Source organism: Heptranchias perlo, chromosome 15 (genome assembly GCF_035084215.1).
Source record: "Heptranchias perlo isolate sHepPer1 chromosome 15, sHepPer1.hap1, whole genome shotgun sequence".
NCBI lineage: Eukaryota > Metazoa > Chordata > Chondrichthyes > Hexanchiformes > Hexanchidae > Heptranchias > Heptranchias perlo.
The window spans coordinates 53,617,976-53,639,175 of NC_090339.1; the positions used below are offsets into that span (position 1 = coordinate 53,617,976).

At 44.3% G+C, this 21,200-nt stretch overlaps 1 protein-coding gene across 1 annotated transcript in view; it reads right to left on the minus strand.

Moving 5' to 3' along the window:
- steep1 (STING1 ER exit protein 1) overlaps positions 1-9,344 on the minus strand; it is a 47,860-nt gene extending 38,516 nt beyond the window's left edge. Inside the window, exon 1 of the mRNA XM_067997233.1 lies at positions 8,986-9,344. Within this exon, the coding sequence (XP_067853334.1) occupies positions 8,986-9,109 (124 nt within the window). The 5' untranslated portion in view covers positions 9,110-9,344. The remainder of the gene's footprint in view (positions 1-8,985) is intronic.
- Between the last annotated feature and the right edge of the window lie 11,856 nt (positions 9,345-21,200).

Here is a 21,200-nt window from a genome sequence, read left to right on the forward strand (position 1 = left end):
TTTGATCATATGCAAGGTTTTGATTCCTGGCACTGTCAGAAATACCAGATTTCATTTGAAAAAAAAAACACCAAATAATTAGTTCCCATTAATACTTGATTTGGAGATGGCATCCATATAAATAAAATCTCAAAAATATGAACAAAATAGTAGCATGAATTAATGCTTGGCAATAATGTAAACCTGCTTGGATAAATTATAGTGAACAAACGTGTTGGTTTAAAATCAGAGCTAGTGCTAGACCACCCAGAAACTTTTCAAGAGTTTCATCATCAGGATTTAATTAGAAATCAAAAACAGTCACAAAGAATTATGATTAACTCTCTCTCATTTGTTTTGCTCTGTTTTTGAATTCAGGTTATGAACAGTGAATGCTGAAGACATTGTTGAGAATTGAGAAACCTAGATGAAATCTGTCTCAAAACCTCAGCTGGTTAAGACGATGAGTAGCAGAGCCATACAGACAAAAGTTGTCTCAGTTTTGATCCCTGATCTGTTTATCTTTTCTCAGCTAAAGCAGCGGTGATAGGACTGCTTCAATTAGCCTCAGTACCCCCAATTTCGGAGGTAAAAAAATCAGTCAGGACTCTCACTCTAGATCACTATCCAGTGATCAATGTTAGAAGTGTACGTGTGTGGTTGTCAGGTAAGGGCTGGATCTTAGAGCGGGTGATAGCCCAACGTCAAATAACCTGCCAAATCTCACAATATAGGCCCACACGTGGAAAATGGCTAGTTGACAAAGTACCAGAAGGCAACTGGCACCTATAAAACCGTACATCCTGCTATCTCATTAAAAATATATATAGTTTCATATGCAAGGTTTTAATCATTCTACTGAATACAATTTCCAGCAGGCTAGATACTGTCAGATACACCAGATTGCATTTACCAAAAAAAAATTCACTTAGTTCACAATTAACACTTGATTTGGTGTAACGTCCATATCAATAAAATCCCCAAAATACACAAGTAGCACCTTACATTAATACTGTGTAAAGAGTCAACGGCTTCAGATGAAGAGAAGGAAAGAAAATTGGGAAAGAAATTGACTTTAATGGAAATGGAAACCACAAGAGATGTATAACGGGCGGCTGATCCGATAATCGCTCGTTTCACGCTATCACCCAGAGTCAAAATTACCCCCGAGGGGTCAGGTTCCACATGTATGCTGATGACATCCAATTCTACCTCTCCAACACGTCTCTCGACTCCTCCACTGCTTCTCTGTTGACAGCCGGCTTGTCCAACATCCAGTCCTGAATAAGGCACATTGTCCTCCAGTTAAACATTAAGACTGAAGTCATTGTCTTCGGCCCCCACCATAAACTCCATACCCTCACCACTGATTCCATGCCCCTCCCCAGCCATTGCCTCAGGTTGAACCAGACTGCTTGCTTCCGACTTCCATCTCCCTAAAATCACCCGCCTCCTGCTGAAACCTTTGTAACCTCCAGACTTGACTATTCCAATGCTCTCCTGCCTGGCCTCACATCCTCATCCTCACTTCGTCCAAAACTTTGCTGCCCATATCCTATCCCACACCCAGTGAACCCTTGTGTTCACTGACCTACATTGGCTCACGGTCCCCCAATGCCTCAAACTTACAATTCTACGCCTCGTGTCCAAATCCCTTCCAATTTCTGTAACCTACTCCAGCCCTACAAACCTCTGAGAGCTCTGCATTCCTACAACTCTGGCCTCTTGTGTATCCCCCACCCTCGTTGCCCCAAAATAGAGGCTGTGCCTTCAGCCGTCTAGGCCCTAAGCAATGGAATTCTCTCCCTGGGCCTCTCCCACCTCCCTTAAGACATTCCTGAACAGTCACCTCTTTGACCGAATTTTTAGTCACCCCTCCTAATATTTCCTTCTTGGCTTAGTATTAAATTTTGTCCGATTACACTTTTGTGAAGCACCTTGGGGCGTTTCTCTCATCACTGAGAGAATAAATACAAGTTGTTGTTCACGGCAGACTGAATCTCAGTATATCGTCCTGCAGTTTGCATCTCTTCCTAGCTGATAGAAAAAACCTATTTGCAAACAGAAATCATTTTCCATCGACCCATGATTTCCATCTGTTGTTTTTCCCCCACCTTTTGTTTAGCTCAGTTCTATAATCAGCTCTGGTTCTGACAAGATCTTCACCTAAAACGATCTTTTCTTTTTACAGATACTTATGGGCTTGCTGTATATCGCCAGCATTTTCTAATTTTATCATTTTTCTATGATTAGTAACAGATCTCTGTGGCAACAGGCAAGTCAAAGGACATACTGCTTTATAGCAACATGCAGTGCTTTCAGGAAAGTGTTACAGGGAGTAAGTGTGACACTTAGAAGAAGTGTGTGCTAGACTTTTAATATATTATAAATATGTATTTAAAATAAGTAAGGGTGAAATTTCTCTCAGTGCTGGTAAAAATTTAATTATGTAAAACTGCCACAAAACAAAATACAACAAAATCAGTAATGAAGAAGAAGCTCTTGAACCTGGATAAAAAGAAAACTGAAATCTAGAAATAGGTAAAAGTTGATCAAAATGAAGTGAAACTGAGATAAATAAGCACATGAAAAACTGGTCCCTGCATAACAGGGTGAATAACTATAAATAAATGGAATCAAAAAAATGAAAGCCATTATGAAATCATATAAAATCTGTCACTAAGAAGCTCAGTGATAACAACTGAAACTGAGCACTGTAAAGTGAATAAAATACAAATAAAAACTAAGGAATTAATTATTTTAATTGTTTAATATATGGCTGGTGTTAAAAGAATCAACAATAATTATAAAATGACAATGTTATACAACGTGACAATATGAAAACAGTCACTATAAAACTAAAGGTTAATTGGTATTCAGAATGGAGATCACAGGTCTGGCTTTGTTTACTGGAATCAATTAAGACACTGTGGCTCTGGTAATGCTCTGGTAAACTGTGTGACAGGAAATGTGCATTATATCTCCTGTGGCATTACTCATGGCGAGTTGGAGGATATGCTGCCTTACTCCAACAGTCATGATGTGGAGATGCCGGTGATGGACTGGGGTTGACAATTGTAAACAATTTTACAACACCAAGTTATAGTCCAGCAATTTTATTTTAAATTCACAAGCTTTCGGAGGCTTCCTCCTTCGTCAGGTGAACGATGTGAAAATGAAAACCTCGAAATGAAATCGCATTTATAATTCACAGAACAATGCTTGGTGAGTACAGACAGTTTTTCAACGGGCAGTTGAAAAAACTGTCTGTACTCACCAAGCATTGTTCTGTGAATTATAAATGCGATTTCATTTCGAGGTTTTCATTTTCACATCGTTCACCTGACGAAGGAGGAAGCCTCCGAAAGCTTGTGAATTTAAAATAAAATTGCTGGACTATAACTTGGTGTTCATAGAATCATAGAAGTTACAACATGGAAACAGGCCCTTCGGCCCAACATGTCCATGTCGCCCAGTTTATACCACTAAGCTAGTCCCAATTGCCTGCACTTGGCCCATATCCCTCTATACCCATCTTACCCATGTAACTGTCCAAATGCTTTTTAAAAGACAAAATTGTACCCGCCTCTACTACTGCCTCTGGCAGCTCGTTCCAGACACTCACCACCCTTTGAGTGAAAAAATTGCCCCTCTGGACCCTTTTGTATCTCTCCCCTCTCACCTTAAATCTATGCCCCCTCGTTATAGACTCCCCTACCTTTGGGAAAAGATTTTGACTATCTACCTTATCTATGCCCCTCATTATTTTATAGACTTCTATAAGATCACCCCTTAATCTCCTACTCTCCAGGGAAAAAAGTCCCAGTCTGTCTAACCTCTCCCTGTAAGTCAAACCATCAAGTCCCGGTAGCATCCTAGTAAATCTTTTCTGCACTCTTTCTAGTTTAATAATATCCTTTCTATAATAGGGTGACCAGAACTGTACACAGTACTCCAAGTGTGGCCTCACCAATGCCCTGTACAACTTCAACAAGACATCCCAACTCCTGCATTCAATGTTCTGACCAATGAAACCAAGCATGCTGAATGCCTTCTTCACCACCCTATCCACCTGTGACTCCACTTTCAAGGAGCTATGAATCTGTACTCCCAGATCTCTTTGTTCTATAACTCTCCCCAACGCCCTACCATTAACGGAGTAGGTCCTGGCCCGATTCGATCTACCAAAATGCATCACCTCACATTTATCTAAATTAAACTCCATCTGCCATTCATCGGCCCACTGGCCCAATTGATCAAGATCCCGTTGCAATCCTAGATAACCTTCTTCACTGTCCACAATGCCACCAATCTTGGTGTCATCTGCAAACTTACTAACCATGCCTCCTAAATTCTCATCCAAATCATTAATATAAATAACAAATAACAGCGGACCCAGCACCGATCCCTGAGGCACACCGCTGGACACAGGCATCCAGTTTGAAAAACAACCCTCTACAACCACCCTCTGTCTTCTGTCGTCAAGCCAATTTTGTATCCAATTGGCTACCTCACCTTGGATCCCATGAGATTTAACCTTATGTAACAACCTACCATGCGGTACCTTGTCAAATGCTTTGCTGAAGTCCATGTAGACCACGTCTACTGCACAGCCCTCATCTATCTTCTTGGTGTTGTAAAATTGTTTACAATTACTCCAACAGGGTATTATCGACAAAAGTGCGATGGGGAGCAAGTGTGATTTACAGGATGTACACACTATGTGTAACACTGTACTCTTAAAAATATTACTAGCCAATCTCTCATAGCATTGCACATGGGGAGTCAAGACCAATGTAGCCTTCAGGTAAAGCGGGGTTAAAGGCTGGGAAATAATTGGACCAGGGCGTACAGATTTAATTCAGCCCTCATTTTAAAGTCATACATTCTGTCCTTATTTTTACATATTTCCATTAAAAATTCCTATGTCCAAATTGCCTATGTAAACTTATCACATTATAATTACCACCCCCTGCCCACCAGTGATGTAATTACACCTTGACAAGTTTCATAGGTGGTTTCCATTTTAAGTTTGGATACAGGAATTTATAATAGAAAAGGCTGACAAGAAGTGCATGCAGATGCAACATTTTTAATACATTTCTAAAGATAAATATAAAAAGTTCATCAGCTGAGTAAAGAACTGAAATGTCTGTCTCACAGCTAGTTATTGGTAAGACTGCATGTCAGTACCCCACTGAAATTAATTTTAAATTCAATGGCAAATCAAAAAAGAGTTAGAAAAAAATAAGCTTGCTTCACAGTAATTTATTAAAATAAAACTGACGAAGCTGTATCTGTTATTTATTTTAAAAAAAACTTTAATCTCTGCTTGTGGGATTTTCACAAAGGCGCATCAAAAACTACTGAACTTGGGAGATAACCCTCGAAGTACAAACAGAATATGAGAGTTAGTTGGTGAGCATGGTATTTGCATATCTTAATTTGTATCTGCAGTGCTTGTGAGTTAAGTTTTCCCTCACTCAGGGATTTAATTCTGTTTTAATTTGTTTTTGAGTATTGTCAAGGCCCTGTTGCTTGGAGGTGTGGGGTAAACATATTTACATTTTCCCCTTCAAAGCTGCCTTGACAATCAGTCAACAACAGAAGGACAAGGTCATGGTTCATAGACAGGGTCAAGCATAGGGGCTCCAGCCAAGACAGAGGCTTCCCTCCCAATATCAAACAGGTGAGTGGGATTCTGGGGTTTGGTCTTGGCAGTGTGGCCCAGACCAGTGTGATCTAGCTGGGGTGGGGGTGAGTAGAGCAGATTTTGAGACAAGTATGGAAGAAGGTGCTTCAGTCACAAGAACTAATCCCTTTATTCTTTATCTTGAGCAAAGCCACCAATAGTACAGAATAATGGATGGCAGTCAGTAACATGTTGGATAACACAATGGTGGCGTATATTACAAAACAACAAATGACAGGCTCCTGAAATCCAATCATGTAATTTGCAGTGATAATGGCTTTTATTTCATTGGATGTCAACAGCATAGCCTACATATTTTATAATGTGGAGATGCCGGTGATGGACTGGGGTTGACAATTGTAAACAATTTTACAACACCAAGTTATAGTCCAGCAATTTTATTTTAAATTCACAAGCTTTCGGAGACTTCCTCCTTCCTCAGGTAAATGTTCAGGAGCTCCTTCAAGCCTACGCATTTATACATATAGAACAATACATGGTGTTTACAGAATGCCCCTGCAACTGCCCGTTGCCAAGGCAATCACCGTGTTCAGACAGAGAGGTGTCACCTGCAGAACCCCCGAATACACATTCAACAAAAAAACAAACAGGAAAAAAAACAGAGAGAGGCAGAAACATCCGGAAGGCAGAGAAAGCCAGCAAATGACCCATTATATTAAAAACAGATAACATTTGTTCGCTGGTGGGGTAACGTGTAGCGTGACATGAACCCAAGATCCCGGTTGAGGCCGTCCTCATGGGTGCGGAACTTGGCTATCAATTTCTGCTCGACGATTTTGCGTTGTCGTGTGTCTCGAAGGCCGCCTTGGAGTACGCTTACCCGAAGGTCGGTGGATGAATGTCCATGACTGCTGAAGTGTTCCCCGACTGGGAGGGAACCCTCCTGTTTGGCGATTGATAACAATCGCCAAACAGGAGGGTTCCCTCCCAGTCGGGGAACACTTCAGCAGTCATGGACATTCATCCACCGACCTTCGGGTAAGCGTACTCCAAGGCGGCCTTCGAGACACACGACAACGCAAAATCGTCGAGCAGAAATTGATAGCCAAGTTCCGCACCCATGAGGACGGCCTCAACCGGGATCTTGGGTTCATGTCACGCTACACGTTACCCCACCAGCGAACAAATGTTATCTGTTTTTAATATAATGGGTCATTTGCTGGCTTTCTCTGCCTTCCGGATGTTTCTGCCTCTCTCTGTTTTTTTTCCTGTTTGTTTTTTTGTTGAATGTGTATTCGGGGGTTCTGCAGGTGACACCTCTCTGTCTGAACACGGTGATTGCCTTGGCAACGGGCAGTTGCAGGGGCATTCTGTAAACACCATGTATTGTTCTATATGTATAAATGCGTAGGCTTCAAGGAGCTCCTGAACATTTACCTGAGGAAGGAGGAAGTCTCCGAAAGCTTGTGAATTTAAAATAAAATTGCTGGACTATAACTTGGTGTTGTAAAATTGTTTACATATTTTATAAGCTGCTTTAATATTAGGGACCTCTGTAACCCAGGTCATTGCTCTCTTACATTCACTTGCAAGAATGGAACTGGTTTCTGTGGAGACCAGCTCCTACAGCATTGTAATACTTTGGCCACTGCACATGCACAAAGTACCGGTGTCATAATATCACCAACAACCGTCTCCATTCTTACTCTTAAGTACATATTTAAGTTGCAGCCCAGACTAGAGAGCACCTAAAATAAAAGTCTCTAACGTATAAGCTGGTGCTGACCCAAGTTTAGAACAAGGGCAGACCAAAGAACAAGTGTCATGGTGGAGGACCAACTGAATGCAAATGCAACACATTTAGCACCCTGTAAACTGAGCTCAAAGACCCAGTAAAAACCAGGGCCTAGAAATTAGATGGCACCCAAATTGGGGCATGATCTCGGTGCAGCACACACTGACGCCTGGGGGTGTAGAAAGCAATCAAAGATTTATACACCACAGAAGGAGCTATCCAATCACCCACTCACCCTCTCTTTCCCCACTGTGCTGCAAATTTTTCTTTTTCAAGTATTTATCTAATTCCCTTTTGAAAATTACTATTGAATCTGCTTTCACTGACCTTTCAGGAAGTGCATTCCAAATCACAAGAACTCGTAAAAACATTTCTCCTCATCTCCCCTCTGGTTCTTTTGCCAATTATCTTAAATCTGTGTCCTCTGGTTACCGACCCGCCTGCCCGTGGAAACAGTTTCTCCTTATTTACTCTATCAAAACCAGAGGGGGCAATCGGGAGGCAGCGCGAGCGGTGGCCGGCAGCAGTTGCGGATTTAATGTGGAGCTGAATAGAGTACTCCTGCTGGCTCCACAATAAACAATTCATGCTTACCTTTCTGGTGTGGAGATGCCGGTGATGGACTGGGGTTGACAATTGTAAACAATTTTACAACACCAAGTTATAGTCCAACAATTTTATTTGAAATTTACAAGCTTTCGGAGGCTTCCTCCTGAGCAATGACATTACCTGAGGAAGGAGGAAGCCTCCGAAAGCTTGTAAATTTCAAATAAAATCGTTGGACTATAACTTGGTGTTGTAAAATTGTTTACAATTACCTTTCCGATGGCAGCCTCCTGCGGTCCCTTCGAGACTGCCAAGCGCCTGAAGAAAGTGACCGCAGCATGCACAGCGCATGCTGTACCTTGTTGAAGTGTCGGCCTCGATGACGTGTTCAAGTCCTGACCTTCTGACTCAAGAGGCAAGAGTTCCATCACTAAGCCAAGCCTGTCACTCCGAAAGAGGTATTCCCATCTTCCTTTTTTAGTTCTGGCGTAAGTCTTCTCCCAAAATGTTAATTTGTATTTTCCCTTTTCAGATGCTGATGGGTCTGCTGTGTTTCCAGCATTTTCTATTTTTATTTCAGATTCCCTTCATACTCTTTCTTTTTATCCCAGCACATTGCAGTACCACACACTCAGATGTGCTGTCTCACCATACCACCAAGTTTGCCACATACCCTTTACATAACTATATTCATTCTATGAATGTCATCTCATTATACTTACGGGCTTCATTTCCACTTTATCCAACTTGATTTTACACGATATTACTTCAAAATACTTTTGGTTTATTTGTAACAAAAAAATAATCACAATCACTCAAACCTCCCAAATCTCATCTGCAATATTAATTTTTAAAAACCTAAGGAGAAAAAAATGATACCCCCGCATTTACTTTTTTAAAAAACCGTTTAGCATAAATATTGGTGTCCAGCCTGGGAATGTCCTCACCCCGCAAGATCTCATTACTCGAGACCGAGGCTTCGGGGCCTGCAGCGACGAAGGCGTTTGCTTACCGAGGACCAGCACCATTTGTCCGCAGAGACAGTAATAAACATGCAAGGGCTTCTCGCCGTCGTCGTACTCCTCACGGTCCCGGGTGTCGGAGCACACCACGCTGCGAGACACGACTTTGGGCATCTTGGTTCACTTTTGATCGGGACAAGGCGGACGAAAACCGTGGCAACCGAGTGCTCCGAACTGGAGATAGGGGCTATTCTCCAGCCGCCATATTGGAAACCCAAACCGTGATGGATTGTGGGATCGCACCAAGGATTTGCAACCAGTCATTTCATGGATTGTTGTCTGTGAGCTGAATGACAGTGCGCACCTGCAAAATCTGTGCTTTTGGGCTCGATTTTCGCACCCCCCGGATCGAGTGCGTTGGTGGCGGGGCGGGCGGGGGCTCCGAAAATCGGGGATTCCCGTAGCGGGGGGGGGGTCTGGAGCCCGGCTCCAACCCGCCCACTTCCGGGTTCCCCAGTGACGTGATGACATGCGCGCGCAGCCCCCGCATGTGGGACTCCCGCTGCTTGCCACTTAAGTTATTTATTTAGGTACTTCAGGTCGTTCACAGACCTGATTGACCTGATATTTTAGGAGGGCTGGGATTTTGCAAACAACTGGGACTATTTCCGGCACTGGGGGAAACACTCCCAGTTCAAATGGACGTGTTGCAGCCATCAGCCTGTGGCAGCTGCAAAGGTCCATTTGACAGGTGGAGGGGGGAGACCCTCACTCATTGCAGGAGCTCACTTTGTCACTTTCGACAGAGTATGGCCTCCACCACCCTCCTCCGAACAATAAAATTCACCAACTTGCACACTTACCCTGCTGTCCAGACACATTTACCTACCTTGCAGACCCCCTCAAATGTACATCTTCTGGATGGGGGCTGCTGTAGCTGCAGTCATGACCTCCTCAGAGGACGAACAGCATCACCAGCCTCGCCGGCCACGCTGTCCACCTCTGACACGTGGAGCCCCACAACACAGTGCTGTGACACATCCACAGCAGAAGGGAGGGCAACGGCAGAGAGAGATGCGTCGCAGAAGGCACTACCCTCGCCACAGGGTCCACAGACCGAGGCTCAGCTTCCTGGACTTCTCTGAGCAGCAGTGCACACGGAGGCTCAGAGTCACTTGACATGTAGTCGTGGACATCTGCAGCCTCCTTCACGCCGAGCTGCTCCCGGCTGGCCCGAGCACCATCATCTTACCTGTCGCTGTCAAAGTCACCACTGCCCTCAACAACCTCTCCTTCGCATCCTTCCAGGGTGCCACCGGGGACATCACCGACGTCTCTCAGTCGTCTGCACAAAAGAGCCCTGCAAATACACCTTCACCCATTCTGCAGTGACACAATGGGTGGCATCAGTTGTGGGTCTCCATAGTGATCCTCAGGAAAGGGCATTATTGCACAAACCAGACAAGATTCGCAAAGATGTGGCAGTAGTGGTGACAATATAATATGTTATGTGAGTTGATCAGAAATTAAATATAGGTAAAAACCATGACAAACCCTCAAACACCCTTGTGCATCCCCTTCATGCTCACGACACGTTTGCCTTACGGTTCCTACTGCACATATGTGATGCATGCCCTGTGGCTGCAGCACAGGTAGTGGCAGGTTAAGTGAGGCTGACCATGAAAGAGATGCATGAGAGGGTGAGTATGAGATAGAGCCATGAGATTGTATGAGGATTGGGTTGAGTGGTAGTGGCGGGATGAGTACTGGCGAGGTGAGTAAGTGCAGGTAAGATGAGGATGAGGTTTGAGTGGGTGTGAGGGGTGATGTGACAGAGTAGTGTTGGCAGTACAGAAGGAGGTATGAGGTGGGGGCGGTGATGTGGCAGACGGAGTGTAGGGGAATGAGTAAGTGTACTCACTTCGGCTGACCTACTTAGGTCATTGCAGCGCCTCCTGCACTGTATGCAGGTGCGCGATATGTTGGTGGTGCAGGTGACCTCCTCTGCCACCTCGAGCCAGGCCTTCCTGGTGGCAGAGGCAGGCCGCTTCCTCCCGCCCGCCGGGGGGAAGATCTCTGTCCTCCCCCTCTTCCTCACCCATCCAATAATACCTGGAGTGAGGCATCATTAAACCTGGGAGCAGCCTTCCCCCTGGGCTGCTCCATGCTGTAATTTTTCCTATTTTCTGTAGCATCAGTCAGTGGAGGACTGCCCCTTTAAATAGGGCTCCTCCAGCTGACAGCCTATGCTGCGCATGTGCAGTCCGCCCACTGTGCAGCTTTCCAGCACGAAACCCGGAAGCACGGGTAAGTGGCTCCAATTAGCCTGTGATTCCGTGCGGAGCACTCCAATGTCACCGGGCGCGTTTCCCACGCGCCCAGTCGACCCCCTGCTGTGAACCCACTGCCCTGCTAATATCGGGCCCTTTGTGTCTGTCCACATTCAGACATGGTGACAGACCTCATCCAAAGAAAGAAAACTGTCATTTATATATTTCAAGACCTCAGGACGTCTAAAAAGGCATCAGAGCCAGAATTTTTTTGTGTTTAGGCCCCTTTTATATGAAGGGGGTTTAGGGTGTGCTTTATTTTTAAAAAAAATCAAACCCAAATCAACAAAGTCAAATAATAATTTTATTATATTGATCAAGGATGCAATCCAGTCCCTGCGGTGCCCACCGGTCACGGAATCAGAGCCAGAATTACTTTTTGAAGTGTGGTCATTGTAATGTAGGGAAACATGGCAGCCAACAAGGTTCAATTTTCTTAACCTTTGCTCATGATTTGAGATTCCTAATACCCATGATTATCTTGGTTGCTCACATCTGTACTCACCCATGGCGATTAAAAACTTCATTATCAGTTTGCCTCAGTTTGTAGCTCTCTCAAATATGAACAAGAATAGTACAAACAGTTGTTCAAGAACAAGTGAAAGGGAAAAGCGTAGAGCAGCAGAAAGAAAGTGTACTTTAGGCACTACAGATAAAGTGAAAACTAGAAAGCTGAAGGTCAGGCTAGAGTGTTGTTCCAGGTGGTCTGAGTACTTGACTATCTTCACTTTGCAGATCTCCTTATGAGAATCTATCAAATATAAGTGACTCCCTGGCAGCACAAGCAGCCAGGTGTGCCGCTGCTCTGCCGATGGGTTGCTCGTCATTCTTGTCCTCGTCCTCCTTCTCCTTCTCACCTTCTTCAATGTTGATGGAAGATGCGGATGCTTCATGAGCGCATGGGACCTCATCCACCTGTACCCTATCTGTTGAGCGATTTTGTGCAGGACGCAACACAAGCTATTATTTGACACACCCTCGCCAGTGAGTACAGAAGGGATCCCCCAGATCGATCGAGGCACCTGAAGCGCATTTTGATCATTCCAATCGCTTGTTCAATGACGGACCTGGTGGTTATGTGTCTGTCATTGTACCGCTGCTGTGCCTCGTTGGTGGGGTTTCTCACAGGTGTCATGAGCCGCGTCTACAGGGGATATCCCTTGTCTCCAAGGAGCTAGCCTTTAAGTCTGTTTTAAGTCTGTGTGGAAGAGGGCCGGGATGTTGGGCTCGCGCAAAATGAAGGAATCATGCCAGCTGCCAGGGAATTTGGCACACACCTGCAGAAACCGCCTCTGGTGGTCGCAAACCAGCTGCGCATTGATGGAGTGAAATCCCTTTCGATTGATGAACAGCCCTGGCTCATGTTCAGGTCCTCTGATTGCTACGTGTGTGCAATCAATTGCGCCCTGTACCCATGGGAAGCCAGCCAGAGAGTTGAAACCCACCCTCTCTGTTTGGCTGATGTCGTCGCTGGGGAAGTTGACAAGGTTGGATGCCCTGGCAAACAAACCATCCGTGACCTGTTGTATACACTTATGTGCAGATGACGGAGAGATCCTGGTGATGTCACCGGTGGCACCCTGGAAGCAAGCATCCGGAGGCGATGAAATTGAGGGCAGTGGTGACTTTAATTGCGACGGGCAATGCGTGGTCACAAGGCCCAGCCGGGAGCAGCTCTGCATAAAGGAGCATTCTGCATGAAGGAGCGTTCAGATGTCTGCAACCACCTGGTGGCTCAATCTGAGCCTTCGTAGGCACTGCTCCTCAGAGAGGTCCAGGAAGCTTAGCCTGTGTCTGTAGACCCTCTCACATGGGTAGTGCCTCCTGTGACCTCGAACCCCTCTCTGGTCTTCTCCAGGTCCTTGTGGCACACCTATGTCTTGTGCACCTGCAACTCCCAGAACTGCATGCCGTGCCTGCCATGGATGGAAATGTGCCTCCTCCTCAGATGTACTGTAGAATAAATCCATTGCACCGCCCCCCTCCACATCCAGATGTTGTCAGTTTGAAGATGTGTGAACACAAGAATTCTGAGTGGACCAAGAAATCTGAGACTAAACACAAAAATCTCCCAACCAAAGGTTTGTCTGAGAACTGATTGCCCTGCTGCAAAAACTCACCTTTTCTTATGTATCAATCACTGGTTTAAAGGTGCAAATGGATGCCGGCTGCAACTCGCCCCCATTTCCATGGCGTCTTTCAGAGGCCACAGGAGACACGTTCAGGAGCAGTTAAAATGGCTTGTTTAGTTCAAACCACAAAAATGTAACATCTATAAGTACCTCAATTGGCCCTTTAAATATTGGGTTTCCGGGATTCAGAAGCGCACGCGCACCCAGACGAGTCTGGGTCAAACCCGGAAGGGGGCGCATTGGAACTGGGATATGGTCCCACTCCCAAAATGGAGAATTTTCACTGCCCATCCGCCCCCAACCCACCTGTTCTTTGGAGTTACAATTTACCTTTATATGGCTCAGTTCCACCTGAGTGTTGTGCTTAAGTACAGTTGCTTTCAATTTTATATCACAACTTGTTGATCGGATGATGCCTTAAGAGGTGGTGCATCTTTAATACATTTAAAAAGATTATTTCTTTGGGCAAGTTGAAGTTTATGTTCCTCAAGATGACAGACGTTAGTACAGAGAAAGGCATTGTTTCACCTTTTTATACCCATTTTGAGCATGAAGCATTCCCAGGTCAGGTTTAGCATGTAAGCTAGATTCTCTCTCTACACTATTTCATCAGCCATTCACTGCCAGGTTGCGTATAGCACAGATTAGATGGAACAATTGGATAATATAACTTTTACATGATGCTCAATTATCTGGCCATTAGTCAGGAATCTTTTGGGTGTCAGTGAATCATTTTCATTCTCCAAAGTATTTCAAAAGCCTTCGAAGGAAAACCCTTTTCATCCACCTCTTTTTATTCTACAGCTTTTATTTTAGAGCCTGTCACTTTCAATCACTTCACAGGTTAAAATAAAAATAATTTAGGCCAAATCTAATTTAATAATAAAATAGACCATCAAATAATCCTAGAGAAAGAGAAAGGAAGAATTAACTTTCAATTATAACATTTTATCAAGTCCTCAGAACATCCCAAAGAATGGTAAAAAGTTAAAAACAGTGTATGTCCAAAGGGACCTAGGGGTTCAGGTACATAGATCATTGAAGTGTCATGAACAGGTGCAGAAAATAATCAATAAGGCTAATGGAATGCTGGCCTTTATATCTAGAGGACTAGACTACAAGGGGGCAGAAGTTATGCTGCAGCTATACAAAACCCTGGTTAGACCGCACCTGGAGTACTGTGAGCAGATCTGGGCACCGCACCTTCGGAAGGACATATTGGCCTTGGAGGGAGTGCAGCGTAGGTTTACTAGAATGATACCCGGACTTCAAGGGTTAAGTTACGAGGCGAGATTACACAAATAGGGGTTGTATTCTCTGGAGTTTCGAAGGTTATGGGGTGATCTGATTGAAGTTTATAAGATATTTAGGGGAACGGATAGGGTGGATAGAGAGAAACTATTTCTGCTGGTTGGGGATTTTAGGAGTAGGGGGCACAGTCTAAAAATTAGAGCCAGACCTTTCAGGAGCGAGATTAGAAAACATTTCTACACACAAAGGGTGGTAGAAGTTTGGAACTCTCTTCCACAAACGGCACTTGATACTAGCTCAATTTGCTAAATTTAAATCTGAGATAGGTAGCTTTTTGGCAACCAAAGGTATTAAGGGATATGGGTCAAAGGCAGGTATATGGAGTTAGATCACAAATCAGCCATGATCTTATCAAATGGCGGAGCAGGCACGAGGGGCCGAATGGCCTACTCCTGTTCCTATGTTCCTCGGAATGAGTTACTTTTTTTTTTGAAGTGTCACTGTTGTTTTGTAGGCAAATACAGCAGTCAATTTGTACACAGCAAGGTCCCACAAACAGAAAATGAAGTGGCCATTTAATCTGTTTTTGGTGGTGTTAATTAAGGGAAGAATGTTTACCAAGAGACCCTACTACTCTTTTTCCAAATAATGCCATGGGATCTTTGATTTCAGCCCGAACAGACAAACGGGTCTTGGTGTAATATTTCATCCAAATGACAGCATCTCCAACAATGCAGTACTTACTCCCTTAGTACTACAATGATGTTGTCAGCATGATGGTACTTGTGTCCACAACATACCACCCTTTGTGTGTAGAAATGTTTTCTAATCTCACTCCTGAAAGGTCTGGCTCTAATTTTTAGACTGTGTCCCCTACTCCTAAAATCCCCAACCAGCGGAAATAGTTTCTCTCTATCCACCCTATCTGTTCCCCTTAATATCTTATAAACTTCAATCAGATCACCCCATAACCTTCGAAACTCCAGAGAATACAACCCCTATTTGTGTAATCTCGCCTCATAACTTAACCCTTGAAGTCCGGGTATCATTCTAGTAAACCTACGCTGCACTCCCTCCAAGGCCAATATGTCCTTCCAAAGGTGCGGTGCCCAGAACTGCTCACAGTACTCCAGGTGCGGTCTAACCAGGGTTTTGTATAGCTGCAGCATAACTTCTGCCCCCTTGTACTCCAGTCCTCTCGATATAAAGGCCAGCATTCCATTAGCCTTATTGATTATTTTCTGCACCTGTTCATGACACTTCAATGATCTATGTACCTGAACCCCTACGTCCCTTTGGACATCCACTGTTTTTAACTTTTTACCATTTAGAAAGTACCCTGTTCTATCCTTTTTTGATCCAAAGTGGATGAACTCACATTTGCCTACATTGAATTCCATTTGCCACAGTTTTGCCCATTCGCCTAATCTATCAATATCCCTTTGTAATTTTATGTTTTCATCTACACTGCTTACAATGCCACCAATCTTTGTGTCATCGGCAAACTTAGATATGAGACTTTCTATGCCTTCATCTAAGTCGTTAATAAATATTGTGAATAATTGAGGCCCCAAGACAGATCCCTGCGGGACTCCATTAGTTACATCCTGCCAACGTGAGTACCTACCCATTATCCCCACTCTCTGTCGCCTTTCGCTCAGCCAACTTCCTAACCAAGTCCGTATTTTTCCCTCGATTCCATGGGCTTCCACCTTAGCTAATAGTCTCTTATGTGGGACCTTATCAAATGCCTTCTGGAAGTCCATATAAATAACATCCATTGACATTCCCCTGCCAACTACTTTAGTCACCTCTTCAAAAAATTCAATCAGGTTTGTCAGGTACGACCTACCTTTCACAAATCCATGCTGGCTCTCTCTGATTAACTGAAAATTCTCGAGGTGTTCAGTCACCCTATCCTTAATTATAGACTCCAGCATTTTCCCCACAACAGATGTTAGGCTAACTGGTCTATAATTCCCTGGTTTCCCTCTCTCTCCTTTCTTAAAAAGCGGAGTGACGTGCAATTTTCCAATCTAGAGGGACAGTTCCTGAATCTAGAGAACTTTGAAAGATTATAGTTAGGGCATCTGCAATGTGCTCACCTCCTTCCTTTAAAACCCTGGGATGGAAACCATCTGGTCCTGGGGATTTGTCACACTTTAGTGCTATTATTTTCTTCATTACTGTTGCTTTACTTGTGTTAATTTTATTGAGTCCCTGTCCCCGATTCAATATTAGTTTTCTTGGGATTTCCGGCATGCTATCCTCTATTTCTACTCTAATTACTGACGCAAAGTAATTATTCAACATGTCCGTCATTTCCCCATTGTCAATGACAATATCCCCACTTTCAGTTTTTAAGGGGCCAACACTGCTCCTGACCACCCTCTTTTTCCTAATGTAACTATAAAAGTTCTTTGTATTGGTTTTGATATCCCTTGCAAGTTTCTTTTCATACTCTCTTTTTGTAGCTCTTACTATCTGTTTTGTGACCCTTTGTTGATCTATGTATCTTTCCCATTCGCCAGGATCTGTGCCATTTTTTGCCTTTTTGTATGCCCTTTCCTTATGTCTTATACTGTCTCTTACCTCTTCAGTAGTCCATGGCTGTTTTTTTTGGCAAGTAGAGTTCTTGCCCCTCTGGGGTATAAACCGATTCTGTATCACATTAAATGTTTCTTTAAACATTTCCCACTGATCATCAGTCGTTTTACCCATTAACAGATTTGCCCAGTTTACTGTGGACAGTCTCTGTCTCATCCCATTGAAGTCGGCCTTACCCAAGTCTAGAATCTTAGCAGCTGATTCACTTTTTTTCCTTTCAAATACTACATTGAACTCGATCATGTTATGATCGCTATTGGATAGATGTTCGCGCACAGTTAAGCTGTTAACTAAATCTGGTTCATTAATCATTACTAAATCTAGTATGGCTTGCCCCCTTGTTGCCCCGAGGACATACTGCTGCAGAAAACTATCCTGGACACACTCAAGAAATTTACTACCTTTCTGACAGTTGCTAGTCTGCTTTTCCCAATCTATGTGAAGGTTAAAGTCCCCCATTAAGACCACTATGCCCTTGTTGCACGCTTGTCTAATCTCTGCATTTATACAATCTAGCACTTCAGAGCTGCTCCAGGGGTCCTATACACAACTCCCACTATAGTCTTAGATCCTTTCCTATTTCTCAATTCAATCCATAAGGTCTCTGTTGGCTGCTTACCTCTCGTTATATCCTCCTTTATCATTGAAGTGATTTCATCTCTAATCACTAAGGCTACTCCTCCCCCTCTTCCATTTTCCCTATCTCCCCTGTAGACCATATAACCCGGTATATTTAGTTCCCAATCCTGACCATTCTTCAGCCATATCTCAGTAATAGCTATCATGTCATACCCTCCAATTTGAATTTGAACCTGTAGTTCATTTAATTTATTCCTTATACTCCGTGCATTTGTATATAGAACTCTTAGTTGGGAGCAGTGGTGACAAGTATGACATTTATTGTGAATGTAACGAAAAACAAAAAGAAATGAAAAACATGACATTTAGTCAGACACCCTTGTGCATACCTTTCGTGATCACAAAACCTTTGCCTTCCTCTTCCTAGTAGTACTACGGGGTGTATCCCTTGTGGCTTCAGCAGAGGTAGTGGCAGATTGCTCATGTCCCTGCCTTGACTGCTGAGATGCTCTTGGCCTATGCCCTCTGGGTTTTGGAGCCCATGAGGGCCCAGCCAAAGACTGCTCCACCTGCACCTGTGCAGGGGCAGACTCGGCCATTGGGAGAGGAGGCAACATTGCGGGTGCTGGTTGTGGAGCCAGCGGGTGAGATGAGGGAGCGCTTTGAGTAGAATCCCCACTTCCATTTCCCCTTTCGCCATCATCCCTCTCCAGGGCAAAGGCCACATCACTCCTACCACTCTGCTGCCTTGTAAGGCCACTGCTAAATTATCTGTCTGCCTGTTTAAGGCAGTAGAATGTTGGTCACCCTGAGTCCCTGTGGCCGTTGTCAGGGCCTGAATGGATTCATTATAAGCCATGCTTGAAGCTCAATGGAGGCCGCCATTTTCTCCATCACAGATATTCCCGCACTTACCTGTGCCACCATTCCACTAATGCTGGAGGTGGACTCCTCCATCCTATCCACTATTGTGAAGAGTGTGCGTGGCACGTCTTCCAGTACGTCGCAAAGGTGAGTGGTGAATCATCAGGTGACAAGCCAACTATCTTTCTAATAAGACCCACTGAAGTGTGAGTATCTGCACTGGTACATGGCTCGCTTTGATGTGACAGTGTGCCCTCAGAGCCATGGAGCTCCTCTGAGGAATCGCCCTCCTCTAGGTCGTCTGCTGCTTCAGCACTCCTTGAAGTCCCATGAAGAGAACACAAAGTAATTTTAAGAATCATCGCAGAAGTAATGATGTGATGAGCAGACTGAGGTGTGCAACAGGTCAATCATTGATAACATCAATTCATGTTGTGTGTGAGGGATGTTAAAGTTCTGTCACCAGGCAATAGCTCAAGAAAACGCACAAACATTTTTCTGGGTTTCCCACCCGTGTATTGACCCCCCCTTCCCCCCCCTCCCTCCCCCTCCCCCCCCTCCCTCCCTCCCTCCCTTCCCCTTCCCTCCCCTCCCCCTCCCCCTCCCCTCCCCCCTCCTCCCCCCCTCCTCCCCCCTCTCCCCTCTCCCCCCTCCCCCCCCCTGCCTAATCCCAGCTCTATACCAATGCCACCTGCAACTGTCTGGTAGGAGGTGTGCATCAGCACTCTGAGGATAACTGTCCCTGTCAATTTCCCTCCCTCTTGATGTATAAAAGAAATATAGCTGAGCGAAGGAACGCAATAAAATGTGAAGAAATACAGATATGGCCCTTTCCCCACTAGCCAATGTTGTCCACGGTCTTGCACCAATTTTCCATCAACAGCTAAAGAAAGTATTAACCCTGGGATCTTGGTTTGTATAGCTCAGCTACTCACTGAGCCATCCAGGGATCATTATCGCTGTCCATTCATCTTTAGATCTTGGGTTTGAATCCAGTCCAAACTAATGGGATGAAAGTCTCTTATCCCTGTTGATTGTAAGGGCTCTACGTGAAACTAATTTTTGCAGTTTCAACATAGTTCCCCCTGGGAACAGCACCACATCACAAACTTTCCCAGTTTGGCACAAGTTGACAGTAAAATTTAGAGGTAGCACGTAAATGTCTGGCATGGGAAATGGAAAAAAATTCGCATTAGTACATTGGGGGTGCACTTTGGAGTTTGGGGTTAAGGTATATAATTGAGGAAGGATAGACAGAGGATTACCCTGCACCTAATGCATGCTATACCTGATCTGGGAGTGCTTGATCCTGACACAGTAGATGCCACAAATGGAAAAGTGTTCCATTTTACAGCACCAGCACCCCTCATTTTAATAAGCACCAAAAAATCCCGAGTCTTGAGATTTAAATTATCTTTAATCGTACCGTCAATGCAACTTGATTTGATGTTTTGAGTTCTAATATTTTTTAAAAATTCATGACATGATTAAAAATAATTCAGCTCCTTGAATAAATGCTAACATGTCACAGTGACCTGGCACAGTTTCATTTACATATAAAAAATTATTAATAAAAATCAACAATAAATTAATTGTACTTGTATTTAAATGGCCTCACGACATCTGAATTTTTTGAGGTGTACACAAAATAACAGCCCTCAGACCATCTGCTGCTGAAACCCATGTTTTTATTATCTCCAGATTCGACTATTCCAGTGCTCCCCTGGCTGGCCTCCCACCTTCCAACATCCATAAACTTCAGCTCATCCAAAACCTTGTTGCCTGTATCCCAACTCGCACAAGTCCCATTCACCCATCACCCCTGTGCTCACTGACTTACATTGATTCCCGGTCCAGCAATGCCTCGAATTTAAAATTCCCATCCCTATGTTCAAATCCCTCCATGGCCTTGCCGCTCCCTATCTCTGTAACCTCCTCCAGCCCTACAACCCTCCAAGCTCTCTGCGTTCTTCCAATTCTGGCCTCTTGTGCATCCCCAACTTCCATTGCTCCACCATGGGTCCTAAGCTTTGGATTTCCCTCCCTAAACCTCTCATCTCCCTCCTCCTTTAAGATCCTCCTAAAAACCTACCTCTTTGACCAAGTTTTTAACTCACCCATCCTCATATGTCCCTCTTTGGCTTGGGGTCAATTTATAAGAACATAAGAAATAGGAGCAGGAGTAGGCCAATCGGCCCCTCGAGCCTGCTCCGCCATTCAATAAGATCATGGCTGATCTGATCCTAACCTCAAATCTAAAGAACACAAGAAGTAGGAGCAGGACCCGGCCACTCAGCCCCTGGGCCCGCTCCGCCACCCACAGGGCCTTGACCGATCCGAACTCAAGCTTCATGTCCAATTTCCTGCGCGCTCCCCGTAACCCCTAATTCCCTTTACTTCTAGGAAACTGTCGATTTCTGTTTCAAATTTATTTAATGATGTAGCTTCCACAGCTTCCTGGGGCAGCAAATTCCACAGACCTACTACCCTCTGAGTGAAGAA